At 44.0% G+C, this 19855-nt stretch overlaps 1 protein-coding gene across 1 annotated transcript in view; it reads left to right on the top strand.

The window, feature by feature from the left end:
* The window catches only part of LOC146191366 (glutamate receptor 1-like), a 197719-nt gene that overhangs the window by 173563 nt on the left and 4301 nt on the right, over positions 1 to 19855 (top strand). The window contains exons 12-15 of the mRNA XM_084601923.1: positions 5045 to 5289; positions 9399 to 9507; positions 13714 to 13851; positions 18085 to 18159. Coding sequence (XP_084458049.1) covers positions 5045 to 5289; positions 9399 to 9507; positions 13714 to 13851; positions 18085 to 18159 — 567 coding nt within the window. The remainder of the gene's footprint in view (positions 1 to 5044; positions 5290 to 9398; positions 9508 to 13713; positions 13852 to 18084; positions 18160 to 19855) is intronic.

The raw sequence follows: 19855 nt of genomic DNA, 5'->3' as shown, positions 1-19855 counted from the left end.
CACCACAATTCAAACGCGTCAATTCTTCGGCGGTCAGCCTTTTTCACAGTCCAACTCTCGCATCCATACATCACAACTGGAAAGACCATAGCACGGGTTATACGGATCTTGGTTGGCAGACTAATGTCTCTGCTCTTTACTAGGCGGTCAAGGCTAACCATTGCTCTCTTTCCCAGAAGCAGGCGTCTCCTAATTTCATGGCTGCAGTCTCCTTCAGAGGTAATCTTGGCGCCCAAGAACAGAAAATCTGTCACAGCTTCCACTTCTTGTCCATTGATGCTCCAGGACTTGATAGGGCAAGACGCCATGATCTTCGTCTTTTTAATGTTCAGTTTAAGCCCAAACTTCTCACTCTCTTCTTGTACGCGCATCAGAAGTCTCTTGAGTTCCACTTCACTTTCTGCCGTTAAAGTGGTATCATCCGCATATCTAAGGTTGTTGATACGTTTTCCAGCAATCTTCACTCCAGCTGAAGACTCGTCCAGAACGGCCTTCCTCATGATGCACTCTGCATATAGGTTAAATAGGCAGGGCGACAGTATGCAGCCTTGCCTCACCCCTTTCTCAATCGGAAACCAATCAGTAAGACCATGCCCAGTTCTGACTGTGGCCTCTTGCCCTTCATAAAGGTTCCTGAGGAGACAGATGAGGTGAATTGGAACTCCCATCTCTTGGAGAGCTTGCCACAATCTGCTGTGATCTACGCAGTCAAACGCTTTCGCATAATCAATAAAGCAGAAGTAAGTGGGTTTCTGGAACTCTCTTGCTTTTTCCATGATCCAGCGAAGGTTGGCAATTTGGTCTCTAGTTCCTCTGCCCTTGCGAAACCCAGCTTGCACGTCCGGAAGCTCCCGATCCACATACTGCTGCAGCCTACCTTGCAGGATTTTTAACATCACCTTGCTAGCATGCGAAATAAGCGCGATCATGCGGTAGTTGGAACAATCTTTGGCACTGCCTTTCTTTGGAATGGGGATGTAAACTGACCTCCTCCAATCCTGTGGCCACTGCAGGGTTGTCCAAATCTTTTGACATAATGTATGCAGTGTGTTAACAGCGTCGTGGTTGAGGTTTTGAAGCAACTCAGCTGGAATACCATCAATTCCGCTAGCTTTGTTCTTAGCAAGGCTGGCTAAGGCCCATTCAACTTCACTCTTCAGGATGCCCGGCTCGAGATCAGTAATCACAACCGTCCTATGTTGGGTTTGCACATCCGGGTCCTTCTTGTACAGTTCTTCTGTGTATTCCTGCCACCTCTTCTTTATCTCTGAGGCTTCAGTGAGGTCCTTGCCTCGTTTGTCCTTTATCACGCCCAGCTTAGCACAGAAGCTTCCTTTGATATCTTTGATTGTCTTATACAGAGCTCTTGTGTTCTTTAATTGGCTGTTGTCCTCAACTGCTTGACACTGTATGTTCAGGAAGGCATTCTTATCTCTCCTTGCTATTTTCTGAAAATCCGCATTGAGAACCTTGTATCTTTCTCTTTCCCCCATACCTTTTGCCATCCTCCTTTCCTCAGCTATTTGCAAAGCCTCATCAGATAACCAGTTTGCTTTTTTGCATTTCTTTTGCTTTGGAACTACCTTAGTAGCAACTTCTTGTATTATATCACGAACATCAGTCCACATCTCTTCGGGCTCTTTGTCTTCTAGATCTAATTCTTGAAATCGATTCCTCACTTCCACAGCATATTCTAATGGAATCTGATCCAGATCATACCTGAAAGGCCTTCTAGTTTTCTGCGTTTTCCTCAATCGAAGCTTAATTTTGGCAACAAGAAGCTGATGATCGGTGCCACAATCGGCCCCAGGCCTTGTTTTTACTGCTTGTATAGCGCTTCTCCATCTCTACCGGCAAATAATATAATCGATCTGATTCCTGTACAGACCGTCCGGTGAAATCCATGTGCACAGGTGCCTCTTGTGCTGTTGAAAATGAGTATTCGCTATGGTCAGGTTGTTTTCTTGACAGAACTCTACTAGCCTCTGCCCAGCTTCATTTGGCTCACCAAGACCGAACTTGCCTGTAATTCCGGATATTTCTTCACTCCCGACCTTAGCATTCCAGTCTCTTATGAGAAAAACGACGTCTGATGATGGGGTGCGGTCTAAAAGGCATTGTAGGTCCGCATAAAATCTCTCAACGTCAGCTTCTTCAGCAGCAGTGGTCGGTGCATAGACTTGGATAACTGTTATGTTGAAAGGGTGACCTTGGATCCGAAGTGAAATCATTCGGTCGTTTTTGGGGTAGTACCCTAGCACTGCTTTGCCCATTCTTCTGTTTACTATGAGAGCGACCCCATTCCTTCTCTTGGATTCGTGCCCACAATAAAAGACATAATGGTCGCCGGAGTTAAATTCTCCCATTCCGGTCCACTTGAGCTCGCTGATACCCAAGATATCAATGTTCAATCTGTCCATTTCTCGCTTGACGATATCCAGTTTACCTTGCGTCATAGATCTTACATTCCATGTTGCTATGTGATATATCTCCTTGCAACATCGGACTTTCCGGTCGCTTCCCGACACATCCACAACTGAGCGTCCTTTTGGCTTTAGCCCAGCCGCTTCATTCGTCCTGGAGCTACTAGGAATCGCCCTTTGTTCATCCCCAGTAACATGTGGGACGCCTTCCAACCTGGGGGGCTCATCTTCCGGCGCCATATCGATAATGGTATTGTGACTGGCCATAGGGTTTTCTTGGCAGGAAATACTGGAGTGGGTTGCTATTACCTTCTCCAGTGAATCACATTTTGTCAGAACTCTCTGCCGTGACCTGTCTATGTTGGGTGACCGTACACAGCAGAGCTCACGACTTCATCGAGTTTCGCAAGCCCCTCCGCCACGACAAGGCAGTGATCCATGAAGGGGGCAGACTTATATAGCCACACGCAAAATTTCCAGAACTTAACGTTTGGTAGTGAACAACTTTTAATCACTCGAAAGGGTTATGCATAAATAAGTATTATTGGACCAACCCTTAAGCGGGCGCCCCCACAAGCATTGGCCTGGGTCCTAGCACGGGACACCTGTGGCGTCGGCCACTGCCCGGGCGTACTCGACCAAGGCCTTTTGGGCCTGTAAATCAGAGTAGCTGAGCAGAGTAGCCTCTAAATCCTACCGGGTAGGGTTGGGGCGAAGAGGAATAGAAGGGTCGGATGGACAGGCCCAGACCATGTGCTAGATATCCGTAGGCTTCCCTCTACAGCGCGGACAGCTGCCTGAGAAAGAAGGGTCAAAATGTTTGAGACCTGCCGGGCACAGCAATGTATTAGTATAAAATCGAATCAGAAGCCGCTCCTCCGCCTTTGAGAGGTCCTTACGCGGACGGGGATAAATACCATGGTCAGATTGGCAGCATGAAAAAATACATTTCAAGGAGTATGTTGCAGTGAGTTCGAGTTCCTGATTGCCTCCGCAGTCGCGAGAAGCGGCACCTCTCCCACCCAGAGAAGTCAAAATTGTTTCTTTCTAGCTTTTTCTGCACCGCACGTACCACAATGGCCCAGCGTCAGACCGAACTTACTTACACGAGGTCCACATGTTAAATTGTATTCAGGTATGAATACATTTCGGCGTGCGATGTGAAGAGCCACTAGCTCATTTGCACTTTTAACAAAACAGCCCTTTCTGAGATGGTATTATCGGTATTGTGGCTAGAAAACGTTGCTGGCTTGCCTTCTTTGCAGACAGTTGGTGTTTCCGAATAAGTTTTATCGAATCAGGCAGGTATAGTGACCGAGAGCATGTGACCCTTCGAGACTCAGGAAGATATTCTTGAAGCATGACTCGGAAAATCCAAGGAAGTTAAGTGGAGAACGAAGCAAAAGCCCGTCAAACATGTTAATTAATGCGGCTTGTGCTGGCAATAGCTTACGAAGGACTTGATAAGAGAGCCCGTATTTTTGGAGCTTTGAGAGGCGGCTCCTGAGCATGATGGTTACTTTTGCCACAAGTACCACTTTGATCAGAAATCTCTGCGGCGAATATTTAAATCGAAAGCTTTACTGGCCTAGCAGAAGCCAAAGTCATCGATGAGCCATATTTATCTTCAAGAGGAGGGGTGATGAAATTTCTATGCGGCTCAGGTATCCACGGAGAAAATGTGGCACATGTTGCGCCTTTCCTTTCCTATAAACTAATATACAATGTCAGCGTGGGCTAGCCATTAACCTTCAAGGAACCAGAGAACAAAGTGTGGCTATAAGTATATTGCGCCGTCCGGTCCCCAAAACCACTGGCTTATTGACGCGACCTTCACTTGATTAAGTGTAAGTGAGCGATAAGAAGGTACACCATTCCATGGTGCCCACCTAAATGTATAATGTGCCTTCATCTCACTAAACCCTGACCTAAAGAAAAAATATGAAAAATAGCAGAGCTCGACTACCTCAGGTGTACTATTATGACCGTTAGTTCGAGTTTTACAGAATTTATTCTTAAGTACTTAATTTAACTATGTCATGAAATAACGATTGGTTTGGTACCGCCCGCTCCTCTCTGTGACCACTGGTTCACCCGCAACGGTCCCCCGAAGGTCGCACCCCATCATGGTTTCGAGAATCAAAGGTCGTAGCTTTTGAAAATCATGACGTCACACATAGTGAACTTCATTGTATGGGTGGTCAAGTGACAGCTAAGAAATTACTGAAATGCTGCTGCTATGATCCCATGACGTGGCCACCATCTTGAATCTGAGAGGGGCAGAGAAGCGGACGATAAATTTGCAAATATAGGTAGTAAGAGCTAAGGATTATGCAAATCGCGAAGTAAAAAGGTAACGTTACAGCAATTACCGTGCTACTCTCACGACTTTCGCTCATATTACTAGGTTTAAGCAATCCTTAACCCCTTCCCCCTTCATTTTTTGTTTCTTTTTTGCTGACTCTCCATTTAAGGTTTTGCGCCTGGAGCAATTTTGGGACACAATGCAGTGTTTTGGGCTTGACTTACCTGCCCAGATCCATCTGCTGGTTTCACCGTGTTGCATAATTCATTGCTGCGTTTCGTGGTTACCCTAAGTGAGGGCTGTATGTTTGTTTCAGCGCTCCAAAATCGCCGTGTACGCACGGATGTGGGAGTTCATGAACACACGCAAGCACGTCTTCACGTCAACGTACGAAGAAGGCATTCGGCGCGTACGCGAGTCCAAGGGCAAATACGCTTTCCTCATGGAATCCACCAAGAATGACTACATCAACGAGCGGCATCCCTGCGACACCATGAAAGTGGGCAGGAATCTAGACGCCAAGGGATACGGCGTCGCCACACCACTCGGATCAAATCTCAGGTACAAAAGCAACCCCTTATCTCTTCCTCCCTCTTGAGTGTTACGAATCATGGATACATGGAGTTTAACAACATTTGAGGCGCTGGTTAGTTTGTTGTCCAAGCTTGTTTAAAACAGCGGAACCGACTTTGAAGGAAACGGAAAAAGGAATGTACGGCAGAGAGTTTCACATATCTTTAATTGCAGAAAAACATGTCTAAAACGGGGCGTCATGTGCAACAGACAGAAAGCACATACAATGAGCAACAAGAAAAAATAATTGTCGTTTACACGCCTTCCCATCTCTACTACTACTTTGTTTAATATCACCGGGGAAACTGTTCTGTCGCAGCGGTGACTCATATCTATTATTCTTTGCTCTTCGATTTATTCTTTCGTGACGCCGTTCTTGTGATTCTGGATACATTCGGCACTAATGAAGCATAATCTTGCACTTTTACATTTCTCTGTACATTCCAATCAATGAAGCGAAAGGTTTGCGGACTTTGGAATTAGATATATGTATTATATGTTCTCATGGCCTATCATTCACGAAACGCTTTGTTTGTTCCACATAAACATTTCCACAAAAGAGTGGAAGTTCGTACAGAAGCATCTAAGTGCAACAAACAACTCTCGTTTTATAGTTTGTCGGACATGAATTATTTACCTTCGCCAAGAAATACCTAATACGGCTAAGCATAGAAAGCTTACATGAAGTAGGAAAGATAACTGGAACCTGAGAACTAATTTATTGTTAGTCACTGCAAAAGTGTTGGTCAGGTCCAGGATTCTGGGACAGCTTTTATTTGAAAGCCAACAGCGAGAATCATGTCATTTTATGGATATGTTGATTGAAATAGTTAGGGTTTCCAATGCGCAGCGACAATTTTGGTTTAAATGATTTTTCTGAGCTAACAGCGAGTAGTTAAACAGCCGTAAAAATCATTGGGCTGAGTTTTTTGAAGATAATTGTGAGGCAACTGCTCAATATCTTAAGATTTCATTTATAAATATGTTAATGTTGTAGTAAAAACTTGCTTCCACAAGAGCCGCAAGCCAAAACTATTTATTCCAGCCCCACTGCGCGTCTGTTCCTCTTTCTTCTTCACAGCGCGCGGCGCTAAACTCGCCACCACTATAAACAGCGTAAGCTTCCGATGAGTAGCAAGATATTGCTTCTGAAGTATTTGCTGCGCCCACAACGAGTAACTATAGCTCTCAGAAGAAAGCGATGCCTGAGTTTTTAACTAACCCCGGCGCCAAAGCGGAATATTGTATTAGTATATCTTACGGAAATACGGTCAAAACTTTCGATAGGTACCAAAGTATTGCTCATAAAGTTTATCCCGTGCTTAATCAAACTCAGACTGCTAAGAACACCACTAGGGCACATTATGAAAAGTAATAACAATGTCCTAGAAGCGGCCGAGAAGATCTGGTGGTAAATTATAAAACGTGATTTCGAAATTACACAATATGTGAACAAACATTTTCCTAGGAAATCATCTCAATTTCTAGGCATGAGGGGAAATTGTGCAGACTGTTTGAGGAAACAAATTTAGGGTTATATGATATGTTAGCCGAAATTAGTGAGAAAATAATTTATATGGGCAGGGTACGTCGGGCGAAGGGAAGGGGATAATAGTCTGTCACGAGCTATTGGCTTCAGTGTACTCCTAGAGAACGTAAACGTACAGTACAAGAAGACTGCTTGAGGGGAGTTTCGTCGTATAAATTGGAATTTTGCTGAGTTACGATAGTCGCGAATGGCTCAAGATGGTGCTAATAGATGTTTACAGGCGATAGTTTTTAGCGCATTTGCGTCAGACCACCCATTCACTGATTGCGAAGGTGTTTGTCTCTATGAAGCAGTTCCCAACTTAGGAGCCACTTTCTAGGTGGGAATCGAATTCACTGGGAGAGCCCTCGTTCATCCACTTTGCCAATGTCTCTCTGGATCCTTGAAACCATTTGCAGCACCTACCAACTTAAGCAGCACTTTTCAGATAAGAATCAGATCCATCGGTATCCTTGGCTCCCGAGTAAGACACGCTCCCCCTAGGCCACACGTTCGTACGACTTGTTTAAAGCGGGACCTTTATCTTATCAGCCAATCTTTTACAATATTTTACATAAACCGGAACTGAAGATAAAACCGAAGTCTTCGCGCACCTAACCGTCACCGACAAAATCAATACAAGTCAAGCACACTCACGCAGCCTACATCACAGCTACGTCACGACTATGAGATGCGCCGTGAAAGGCTATAAAATGAAGGGGGGGGGGGGGGGGCGCAGATCTCAATTAAGTGACGAGGTGTTCCTTAACTCTTTACTCATACCCGTGCGCGCACTTTTATTTCCTAAACCTTCATCGCCCATCCCGCAGTCGTGTTCGTTGCTGCTGGAAAAGAGGGTAATGCACAGGCCTGGTCGAGTTCTCAGTGCTAAACTAGTTTGCAAATACTGCGCTAAACAGACTGCCATTTATATTTCTGTAATGAATCTAATCGGGCCAGTCATGATAATTACGGTCACTAGAAAGCATGCACTGTGAAATAACCTACATTGTCCCAGGGAAGGCGTATCTTAAAGGCAAAAATTAAGAGCTACACGCAATTTAACGCTGTTAGCAACGAACATCTTGATAATCTGCTCACCTACAACACACCGCACTTTTTTGTTTTGGAAGAAAGGCCACGAGGACATTAATATAGTCTCGCTGGTATTATTAAGCTTTCTAACAAGGTCGGAAGCAAAAACTGCGCTGAATCTGTCGGCAAGAAATAAAACAGTCCCGAAATGGGTGCATCTGGCCGTCGCACTATTTGTGCTACCATGCAGCACAAATTTCGCATTCGACACAAGGAATACGGTGTCGCCATCTGCCGTTTGCACCTGACGCCAACATGAAATGTATATGAGCTTACTGGTTAAAACTCGGAGTTTGTTTTCTACCAGTACGTCTCGGGAGGGAGCAGGAAAGATCCGCTTAGGCCCAGTACGGTCCTGTAAAAAAAAAACTCATTTTGTATAAGTGTCTAGATCTTCCACTGTGCAAACTGACTATTATCAATACAGAGTCTCATGCAAACGCCTCCACAAATGGGCTGCGAGGAGTAATGAACAAATTAATGCGCATATATGCGTTCAGTTATTTTCATTGGAAAGTTAACGCGTCGACTGTATTGCATCAAACAACCAAAAGCGTTTTTTTTTTTCTTCCCAAGTAAATAACCTTTTGAGCAAAGTCAATCAATCACTTAATATGTGACGGAACATGAGAATTGACTGACTTTCGCCCTTTTCATCATCTGCGCTGCACATATATAGACTCTCTGCATAAAATTCAGCTGCGTCTTCACCGAGGTGTGAGGGGGTTTTGCCATTTCTCCGTCTTCCAGCACTCTTTCGACTGAAGAAACAGTAAATCATGTTACAGGCTGTCTGTCAGAAATAATAACAATCGACGAAAAAAAAAAAAAAACGAGCACTTAGGTTCATTAAGAGCGCATTCAATGAGCATACATCCGTATTCTATTTTGAAATTGCTTTTTCGCCCAAACCATTAGTCATAGCACATGATGTAATAGGACGGCAAAGTAAAAGTAAGCACAATTTATGGCTGTCATCCTCTGTGCAATATGAAAAGCTTCGTCCTTAATTTTTCATACGGTTCACTACATCAACAAAGCCGCTACTGCGAGTCTGAAGCCTAGTGTAGTGTATACCAAGCTGGAGGCTTCACAACTCACTGCGACCTCACTGAGACCTCAGGCAAGAGCTCTCGGCAATGATCATTAAATCGCCGAGAAAAAGACTTCTAACCACGACTTTAAACACAATTGCTACGGCTTCATTTATAAAGGACTCCACATATAAAGCTGAAAATACAAAAACAAAAAATGTTTACAGCTGGGGACGGGGCGTAGTGGAATTTTCACATTATATATCCACCTCTACAAGGTTTTGCTAGAGCTTCTTCATGTACTCCACCCTTCATAATAATATGCTTGTTATTGTTATTATTTGTTAGCATCATTTGCGTAAGGTGAACTGAATATTTGTATATCTCTTTTTGTGTGCCTCCCTGTGCATCATCTTCCTCGTTTCTTCTCTCTTTTTTAGGGACCGCCTGAATCTCGCAGTTCTTAGCATGAAAGAAAACGGAGACTTGGCTCGTTTAGAAAACAAATGGTGGTACGATCGCAGCGAATGCAGAAGTGGTGACAGTAAGGTAAGGGCAATACTGATCCTCACCTAGACCCAACTAGATTTTTAAATGTTTAGTGATCACTAAGCACATGGTCCGCGGCTCCCACGCTGCGACGCCACCCTAGCACCGCCTGCAGAAGTGCATCGTCAATGGGTTTGCAGCTGTCGGGCTCAGAAAAGAAGCCCATCAGCTGTTATTCTGCCGGTTTAATTCTACACTGACTGGTTTTCTGCGCATTCGGGTTACGCAATTTGTGTGCGCGAGACCATGTCGAGTTCTCGACATGTCGAGACCATGTCGACGTGTCGGAGTGTAGTTCCGGCTGGAGAGACGCGACCGGGCAAACTCATTGGATTCCTGCTCCAATGAACCGAAGCTACCGAAAACGAAGCAGACAGTTAAGCGTCATAGAACAGCCTGTTCAGCTCCTTCTCGATATATATATATAAGCGCTTGGAAATGACATTTATTATTTTCAGAGTTCACAATATCCGGCCACTTGCTAGCGAATCCGCACGATTCGTGGGTGCACGATTTTGTATGCTGAATTCACCAATTTCACCCATAGTAAAGGACGACACAGTGCAGTAGGATTCGCATTCGATTAGCCGGAGCGGCGATGCGATGTGTCCTAGAGATTAATGCTAAAGCGGCCGGTAGCTGTTGCGTCGTTTCTTCCGGCCAACAAATTAGGCGACTTTAATTAATTATAATGACCGCCAGCATACTTCTGGACGAAGTCATTTAAAATCAAGTATATTCATCCCATTTTGATCACATTCTGGAAAGAAGATGCAACTACTTGGAAGCGCCGATCATACACGACGTAAACGACTTTAACCCGGCTATCAAGTATTTCCCATACGTGCGTTCGTTGACTTGCATATTTATTGCTTTGTGAAGAGCAAGTGAAGGTGCTATCGGCGCATGCCATCAAAGGTATTTATCATAAGACGAGCTCGACTTTAATTTTGTGCTAGGTATAAAGATACATCCCCTTGTACACAGCTGGTAAAGCTAAGCAGCGCTATACGGTTGATGCAGTCCTCTCCATAGGCTCATTTGTAGAAAAATATAACGTGTGCTCGGCATCCATTGAATTGTGTGCTTTCGTCATGAATCACTCAAAGAATTAACAAATCAGCTTATCAGGAAACAGTAAAAAGTGGGCAGTAGTTTTTGAGACCAACACCAGTGACGGGAACCGGAGAAGCTGGCCTCATAGCGCAGTATGGGTGGGGACAAGTGAAAATAACGAAGGCTGCTTGTTGTGGCGGACAGCAAAATGAATTATGACTGCTTCGATCTCAAAGAGTCATCAGCGACGACGCCGTAAGCTGGCCATTGGCACATTGCCAACGTCGCCGAGCAACATGAGCGAGGACAGCCCAAAAATGCGTTTCCCGAGGACGACTGGGATCGTAATAGTTTTACCACGTATTTAGTGTACCGTCCATGCGCCAAGTGTAGAACACGGGCTGCCACAACATTTTCTAGAGTGCTGGAAATTTTTCGATAGGAGGAAAAAGTATGTAGATCAAAGAAAAGCAAATTGTTCTTGGGGATCATGTAACGCGTGTTAAGTGTACCCCCTCAGTTCACCAAAGTGCTACACAGTTCGTTTTACGCCTAGCGTCTGCTCTAGCAAGGTTAACATGCATAATTAAAGCTATTTCCATCTTTCCTGCAATTGCCTAATGCAAAGCGCAAACCTCGTTACAAAATTGTAAGTATTCGCGTGTTCCGTCACTCGCCCTACGCGGTGAACATCCTTCTATATCGTGGAGCATCATGTGGCCCCTATTCTTCCTCTTGCCTCAGGAGGCCGTGATGGGTGCGAGGGATGGCGTACGCGTGCTACAGAGATGACTGAGGGACGGTAATGTGGGCGCGCGGTCGGCACCCCTCTTGGGGCCTCAGATGTCTCGGTGACACAAATCCATTTGCATTACTCCCCTGTCCAACGACCGTGCACCAAGGAAGCCATCAATGTGCAGAAGTTCCCAACAAAGAGCCTGCTTGTTGTTCCTAAGTCTATTGTTATTAACGACCACAGATATGGTCCATGTTAGCTTAGCAGTGTTGGCGCTAAGTATAGGGCCCTAATTGCGCTGGAACCTTTACAAGCTGTATATTAGAGCTCATTATAACATCAGCTAATGATATATGAATAAATTTGAGCATTTGCGTACAAATGTTGTCTGAAATATAAAGGCGGCCGGCGAGTTCTGAGACAGCTCGATACACTCTTGCAAACGGGCACCACAGCGGCCGGCGGGGGACCATGTACAATTTCTGTGGGAGTTTCGTGAGCAGAAGTAGCATTGACGGACTCTGGCACAACATTTCTTTCAGCGTCGTTTGCACAATTTTCGGTTTCCTCCTGTCGGCGGGTCAATATAATCCTGAAACAATCCAGCTGCTTCCGATTCAGCAAAAAACTTCTTACTAGAATGTTTAAAACCAATCTGAACGATGCCCTTGATGCAGCTCATTCCTTCCGGGTTCCTTTGAAAGCTCTGAAAGGATATGAAAACAAATTCCCGCTTGCTCTATTTTTCTAAGGCATATTGAATATCTTCATGCTTTTTCAAACTGCGATGCTAGCATTTAAATTGAAAAGCGCTTACGTAAGTCCTGTGCAAGCACACAGTGAAAAAAACTAGTGCACAACTAATATTTAAGGACTGTGCAACATTTAACAGCTGATCAGCACAAGAGAACGGCGTGGTATACACACAAGGAATTTCAAAACACCAACTGAAAACAAGACCCAACCTCAGCACGTTTCTGTTATCGTTCATCTCCATATGGTTTTGCCTCGTCCTTTCCTCTTTGTCTCTCTATCGTTTTATTTCTTTATTTACTTGACTGTATATCTTTAACGCTCACTGACATCGCACAGCATATCGGCACCTTTTTAACTTCGCCTCCTTAGAACGCAGCTGCAGCTGGTGAGAGGAGAAAATCAAATGGCGCAGTGGTCCATGCTTGCGGATATCAGTGCACGTTTTTTTATTCCTTCAAAACGGGGTTGATGTTCACGTCATTGCGTCTTTTATTTCCTAAAAAAAACTATCATTTCGTTTCTTTTTCAATTCCTCCTTTCCACCTCGCCCCAGTGGCTCAGTAGTTACAGCACTCGACCACTGAACCCAAGGACGCGGATCAATTCCGGCCGCGACGGCCACTTTTCGCAAGAAGCGAAAAGCCAAGCGTCAATGTCTTGTGCGATGTTAGTGCATGTTAAACAACTACAGATGGTTGAATTTTCCAGAGCGCTCCACTGTGTGTCCTCTCATAGCCTGAGTCGCTTTGAGACTTTAAATCCTACAAACTAAAATCAAAAGAAACCAATCCAAACTAAATTTGTTGCCTTCGTTCTTTATTGCCGTCATTTTTCCCTTTAATTAATTTGTGCATTATGGATTAGCCTGCGAAAGTGTCAATTTTGTTATTTTGTCAGCGAAATTGTGAACATTCCGGGCTCAATGCGACTGCATTCACAAAGTTAAAAGATTAGTCGAGTGCCTTGACATTTCACTTTAGATGCATTGTACAGAGTTTATGCGGTTTTAGGCCTGAAATGTTTTATCTACTTTGTCCTTATCTGCCTTTGCGTAAAACTTTCTTTGCCGCTTTGTGCTTCTTAGCGACCTACGCATTTATATCGAGACGCGTCCCCTTTCAGTCTATCCTAGTGATGCAGGGCAAGGCGGGTGGCAGTGCGGAATGGTTGCGACAGCCGCTATTCAGTGAAGGGGTATGCAAAAAAAAAAAATCCTCACTTCTGCATCGGGGGATGTCATGGCGCTGTAAAGAGGCCGAGAGCGCCAAATTCATCCCTAGCCCTTCACTACGGCGTATCACACAGTTAATGTGCAGTTAAAGGAAGTTTAAACCACATTTCGAAACGACCGCTTTCTCTAAACATATTTGGCAATACATACTAACGTACCAAGGGTAAAATGAATTCTTCTGGTAATTCATTAGTTGTGAAATAACTTGGCTTCTAAAAGCAGCATGAGAGTCAATACTAATGGAATTTTTCCGCTGTCCTAAAGGTGTGCAGCTGAATGTGTGGTCTTTATTTAAGAATTTAATGATGATGCAACTTCTGCATCTCCTTAGAAAACTGGCTCGTTTTTTTATCCAGCCTTGCATCAGCTCTAATATGTTACGTTTTTTTGGGTTCTTACAAAATACCGCTTTACCCACGCTTTGCAGGAGTCAACTCAGAACGAGCTGACGCTGAGCAACGTCGCCGGCTGCTTTTACATCCTCATTGGAGGCCTCGTGCTGGCCATGGTGGTTGCCCTGCTCGAATTTTGTTACAAATCCCGCATGGAGGCTGCGCGTTCGAAGGTAAACAATCATGCCGATGTTTGGCGATTAGCAGGAATTGTTGCGCTCTATCCATTCAGAGTATTGTGTGCAGTTGGTACTTGCTCCTCAATATGCAACCAATGTTTGTGATTAAGCGCCTTTTTGTTCTACACGAATTCAACACCGATTACAAATTAATGCTTTCATATGTTGGTATATTACCGCTTTCGCATGACAAATAGAGTACTTGCACGGTGAATGTTATAGCAGCTTTATAATCTAGAAGACAAAGAAAATACATATAACTGTCGCCACCACCGGCACCTTTCACATGGAAAGAGCGACGCTTAGAGAAAGTGTTTTGGTCAAGAATTCGTATTGAAAAGCGTTAGGCTTTCATGACACACATACACACAGACACGCGCCCGTACGCACACAAGCACACACACACGCTAATGCACGCACGAACACACACACATGCACACGCACGCACGCACGCACGCGCACACCTTGTCTTGTGTGTTTCTGTGTTTACACTGCTTTTCAGATGTTTCACTAACTCCATATGTTTTGATGCCTTCACTAATGCTGGAACATATTTTCTATGTTCCTGGCAAATGGCTACGTTTTCCTTTGCCTTTTAAGGGGCGCGCTTTTCTTCACTAACAAATATGAAAAGCACCGCAAGATCAAACGAGCTGCTGTGATTGTTGCTTGTAAAAAAATGCATTGCTGACTGGAACAACGCGCCACAAGAGATGCGATGAGCTTACATGCAGACTGACAAAGAAAAATATGCATTAAAGAATTCGCTTCATTTAAATTTGTAAAAACGCTATTTGTTTCAGAACTCTTCGTCCTATTAGCTGATACGACGAGTATACAAAATTTTGCCCGTGCGAGCGTGTACAAATATATTATAAACGGGTGGTATAGAACATCCAGTCCCTCTACCATGGTAGACAGGTCAACATGACAGAACATGTCAAGGATTGGGAAAACACGGGACCTATTTAACCTTCTATATGTCCTATAATATATCGTACCTGCAATACACATGAGTTACATAAGCCCGTATAGGAGATCACAGGCCTAATATGAATATGATATATGTCTTCCTACCAGTTCCATATGCCCGCTTACGTTTCGCATCTGCTCGTGCATATTCAGTATTATTTTATGCAATATAACATTGTATACATATCTTTAGGAGATAAGAGATGTTAGACTACCCTTTGTGCAATTCGCAACTGTGATCGTGCAGTGCTCAGTAAGGTGCTTCCAATTCTAAATCAAATGGTGAGAAACCTTTTTATCCAGATATCTCAATAATAGATGCGTTCCTGCTGCAGGACAAACAAAATATATTATAGTAAAGAAGATGCAGAAAATTGATTCTTACTGAGGCCTAAATCGAGGTGCAGCTTTTCTCGCTGCCAATTAGACGTATTTCTATCGCGGAGAGAAAAATTTGAGAGTTTTGAGCAAGGTGTTTGACCCGTGACACAGGAATGCTATTCGACGTCCTAGACAGCTGTGCACGCAAGGCGGTTTACAAATGACTGGCTCTATACCTTCTCGCATCATTCGCTCACCACCTAAAACTCTCATGTCTTAAATAACAGCAGCACAGTATGTTCCAGTTGATCGTACACGCACACTGCCGTCGACTTGCACCCTACCTGGCTTCACAGTGACAGACAGGCGATGCGTTTAGCCTGCCATCGCACAAGGCCTTATCTACTTCACTAAGGCCAATTGACGAAGTGGTGCGGCCTTAGCATTGTGCAGTGCCAACTGCCTGCGATGCCTTCACGATTCTCCCGTTATTTCTTCTAGGGGACGCCAGGAAAAACGCCTCTTTCTCTCCAGACTCCATTCTGCCTCACAATTTGTAGGCGCATATTTGGAACGTGCAGCTGGAGCGAGCAAACAATCGACTGAAATATTGCAGCAAATTATGTTTGACTGCTAATTGTGGGAGGCTCGCATATGTTACAAACGCAGTTGGTATATGCGGGTGCACGCTAGCGGAGGTTCCTGCGAACGACTAAACTTCATAACACGCCACCAGCTTTCTTTTTTTATTTTTTTCAATTGTTAGATAGCAGTTATTTGCCGCATTGCTCATTTTTCGCGTCGTACTATGAAAGCACCATCTACGAGCGAGATGAAAGGGTAGCGTTCACGGCTCTTGGCTCCTCCTTTCACTTGTAAATTAACACTGTTGGTGTCATTTCTGAAAGCACAGATTTGTTTTATCTAGACAAGGTATAACGCTACAGTGCTTGAGCAAAGCCCAGCTAGATGGCCTGCCTCAGCCAATGAGGAGTGATGCCAAAAAGCACTAGAGGTCAAAAATGCAGCCCTTGCGCTTCGTAGCAGTCATCATTATGCTTCCTCGCCATGAAGCATATATTTTATCTGTTATCTGAAGTCTATTATCTGAAGCACTGGTACATTCACTCCTCCCCCTCCCTGCACACTTCAGCAATGTTCCTAAGTGATTCAGGAAATTATTGGCTCTTCGCCCCGTAACGCGTTGCCGTTAGTGGATGCTATCTCCCGGTGACCTGAAGAACATCTTCCACCGAATGAATCTTTCTGGTCACTTGCTACTTGCAAACATGTTGGTTGCCAATGCGCATGTAACTGTTTCTGGTTACGCGCTTACCGCAATTGTGCTTAACTATTAGCTGACGTTGACTTCTTTGGATGGGAGAATAGAAGTAAACTGGAAATCTTTCTCGCGGCGTTCTGGTCAATCGATGACCTCAGTTGTGTGTGCTCATTAAGATATATAAGAATAAAAAATGTTTCGTTCAGATTTCAGCAGAGTAGCTCACAAATTATTAGACACAATTGCGGGATGAAAGGCACTAGGGACAATATTCGGCTGACCGCTGATCGCTTTCTGCTGCGGCCTTTGATGAAAATTTATTTTACAGTTACTGCTACCGTTGTAGCTACCCTAAATTGAAGCATAAAAGCCGGAGCTTTTCCACTCTTGCGTGGCCTTTCTTGGCGTATTCACGACAGCTGTTCCGCATTCATACGGAGCAAAAAGGTAACCTGTTTCGTCCAATGCCGCACTTAACGATACCACCTCCCAAATTCGTGGTACATGACCAATGTAATGACCGGTGCAGCATTGAGATGCGTGTAAAATGAACCTGCGAGTTCTTTCGAATACCAACCTGCATAAATTACGGACGACAAAAACCAAATCAGGCTTCTTTAAGCACTGCTTTCCTTTTTATAACGATCGCTATGCGCTGATACGCTGATACGCTGATGCGCTGATGGTGCTGCACAAAGCGGCGCTTTTGCTCTGTAGTGGTGTCGGTTTCCTGTTTTACTGGTCGGCATATAAGACTGGCATCTCAAGCTCCAGGCTGAATTACAATACTAAGCTAAATGCTCACCTGCAAAATTTCCAGGCATTCAGTCGTCCTTTTTCTCTCGTTGCCAGAAGCAGAATTTTGCTCTTCATGCGCCATCCAGCAAATTATCAACGTATTCATCACGCATCTACATAAGGAGCATCTTCGTGACATCCGAGGCAAAACAAAGCCTGAAGTTCGCCACCTTCGAAGTAGACACACTTTTGCCTAGAAACACTGAGGAATGCGCAGGAATTCATTTCGACATACTGTTTGCGAAACCCCGCTCCGGAGATATAGGGGTTAGGGCACTCGAATACAATACCCAAGGATGCGGGATCGAATCCAGGCTGCGGTGGTCGCATTTAAATGAAGGCGAAAAGCAGGGCGCCCGTGTGCTGTGGGATGTCAGTGCACGGTAAAGAACCCCGGGTGGTGAAATTTCCGGAGCCCACCACTACGGCGTCTCTCATAACCTGAGTCACTTTGAGGCATTAAACTCCATATACAAGCCAAACCATCCTCAAATGGTATGCAGCCTGATTTAAATTCAGCATATTCGAAAAGCACAGGTTAGGCACCTTTTTACAGTATTTGTAAGGTGCATCAATTCATGCGTCGATATCTTTAGCGAATTCCTTCTGTCAATGTACATGTGACAGGAAAAAAGGTATGCACAGTAACATGTTCAAGTCATCAAGAACCTAGCTTCTCACTGCTTCTACTAAAAAACAGTGCAGCCGAATTTAACAGAATGATCCAGCATCCACATCTGTATCCAATAAATTTGATGACGTCTGACGCAGTGCTAAGCTTGTTTGCGTTTCTACAAATTGTCATCATTGATTTGTGGTAATTTATTTCTTGTGCCACATTTTTTTTGTTTCAGATGACAATGTATGAGGCTATGAAGGCCAAAGTACGAATGTCCATCACAGGAACACAACATGGCGATCGTGGAAGGGTACGGCAAGGCTCTCTCTAGTTGGGTACTTAACCTTATTCTGCGCTCTTGACATCGTGTTGAACACACTTTCTTTTCATCTCCAAGGGCACCTTATTTTTTGGTTCTTGAGAACATTTTAGCAACATGCTCGAAAACATTTGTGGTATTTGGAATTTATTTTGAGTGATGTTGTCGTTGTTCTTTCGTTGGTGCTGTGCGGCGTGTGCTAGCTTTCGTCATTTTTAAGATACCTATCAGACTTGGAAGCCGTGTTTTTTCGCATATAATTTGAACTGGTCTTTCAGAAGTACATTCTCCAAATTCCAAAGTCGAACATTGCATTAATTATAGCCCGTACGGGTGGCATCCCCGGCTATAAACGCTGAAACAAACAAAATAAAGCGTACGCGATGACTGCAAAGTGTCCTCTAATGCGGCCTGTTACGGGCCTTCACAAGCTACTGTATTTGCTGCCGTCATTGTCACCCAAACATTTCGCACAACCCTTTGGTTTTGAAAGAATGTACGAAAGATTATGAGATAATGCAAGTCCGAAAAAGAGAGTAAGCTCCACCGAGTCAACCACGCGGTCTTGGGGCATTGTCGTAAACCAAACTTCTCTCAGTGGTTCAGACGGATGGTGAGTTATGTCTTCTGGAAATCTGATAACATTTCGGTAGGCTCTAAACGAGGCGTGACATTTTGCGCAGAAATATTTTTTAAAATGTATCGTATTATTACTATCTCATTGAAAATCCATCAGATATTATAAAAATCCGCGGAAGAGCCTAAACAATGATGAGCTCAAGGCGTCGCCGAAGCTCCGGCGTGTGCTGCGCTGTGTTGGTAACCGCGATTACATGTTGGAGGCTCGGAGCGTCACTTGCTCCCCGAATACAACTTTCCTCTTGTGGCTCTCGACGTTCTAGGTCAACTTACAGGGCTTGTCCCGTCACCTGAGAGGTTACTGCTATTAATCTCTTCATAATTATATCTTAATAGAGTATACAGTTTTCTAAAGGTTTAAAATATATTTAAGAGAAGCTGGCCCTGAACCGTAGAAAGAGCATCCGAGAGAATTATTTTATGTTAAAATTCATTACATGAATCATTCTTTCCATAGAAATTTTCTGTGCTTTCACGTCGCTAAAAGTACTGGCGACCTGTAATAAGTGTGGTTACAGTTAACCTGTTTTAATTATTTCATACAGGTGCTTTATTTAATGGTTAGGATTATATAAAAAGTTTTACCATTACAAGTCTTTTGTATGGCTAGCCAGATTTTCGTTACTGAGGCAAATATTACTTGTAACAAATCCTTGAAAACAAAATTTCCATCCTTCAACTGTCGCTCTCACAGGATATGTTTATTTACCATGCGTTTTGTGAACCTAATAGCCTACTTCAAGAGAAGAAAGGAAAGCGCACTTATTATATGCTTCTGTGACATGCATAACTGTCGGCGACTATTACAAAACATCAGCATATCCAGCAAGCTTGTCACAATGCGGCCAGAGTGATATCGCACAACTGGTTTACCGTAGCTTACGCGATATCACAAATAGAAGCGTAAAAACCATATACAGTAGATATCTGCATTTTGAAAACAAAGCAGGACTAACACGTACAGTATATTAGTATTCCTCTGCTCAGAAGGCATGAAACTCGTTATCAGCTCCCGCCTGATCGATTATGGAAGTTGTCTTCATCATCA

Source organism: Amblyomma maculatum, chromosome 4 (assembly GCF_055883805.1).
Source record: "Amblyomma maculatum isolate TAMU_Amacu chromosome 4, ASM5588380v1, whole genome shotgun sequence".
Classification (NCBI taxonomy): Eukaryota; Metazoa; Arthropoda; class Arachnida; order Ixodida; family Ixodidae; genus Amblyomma; species Amblyomma maculatum.
Note: the sequence above shows the minus strand (reverse complement) of the source record. Positions and strands in the feature narration are given on the sequence as shown.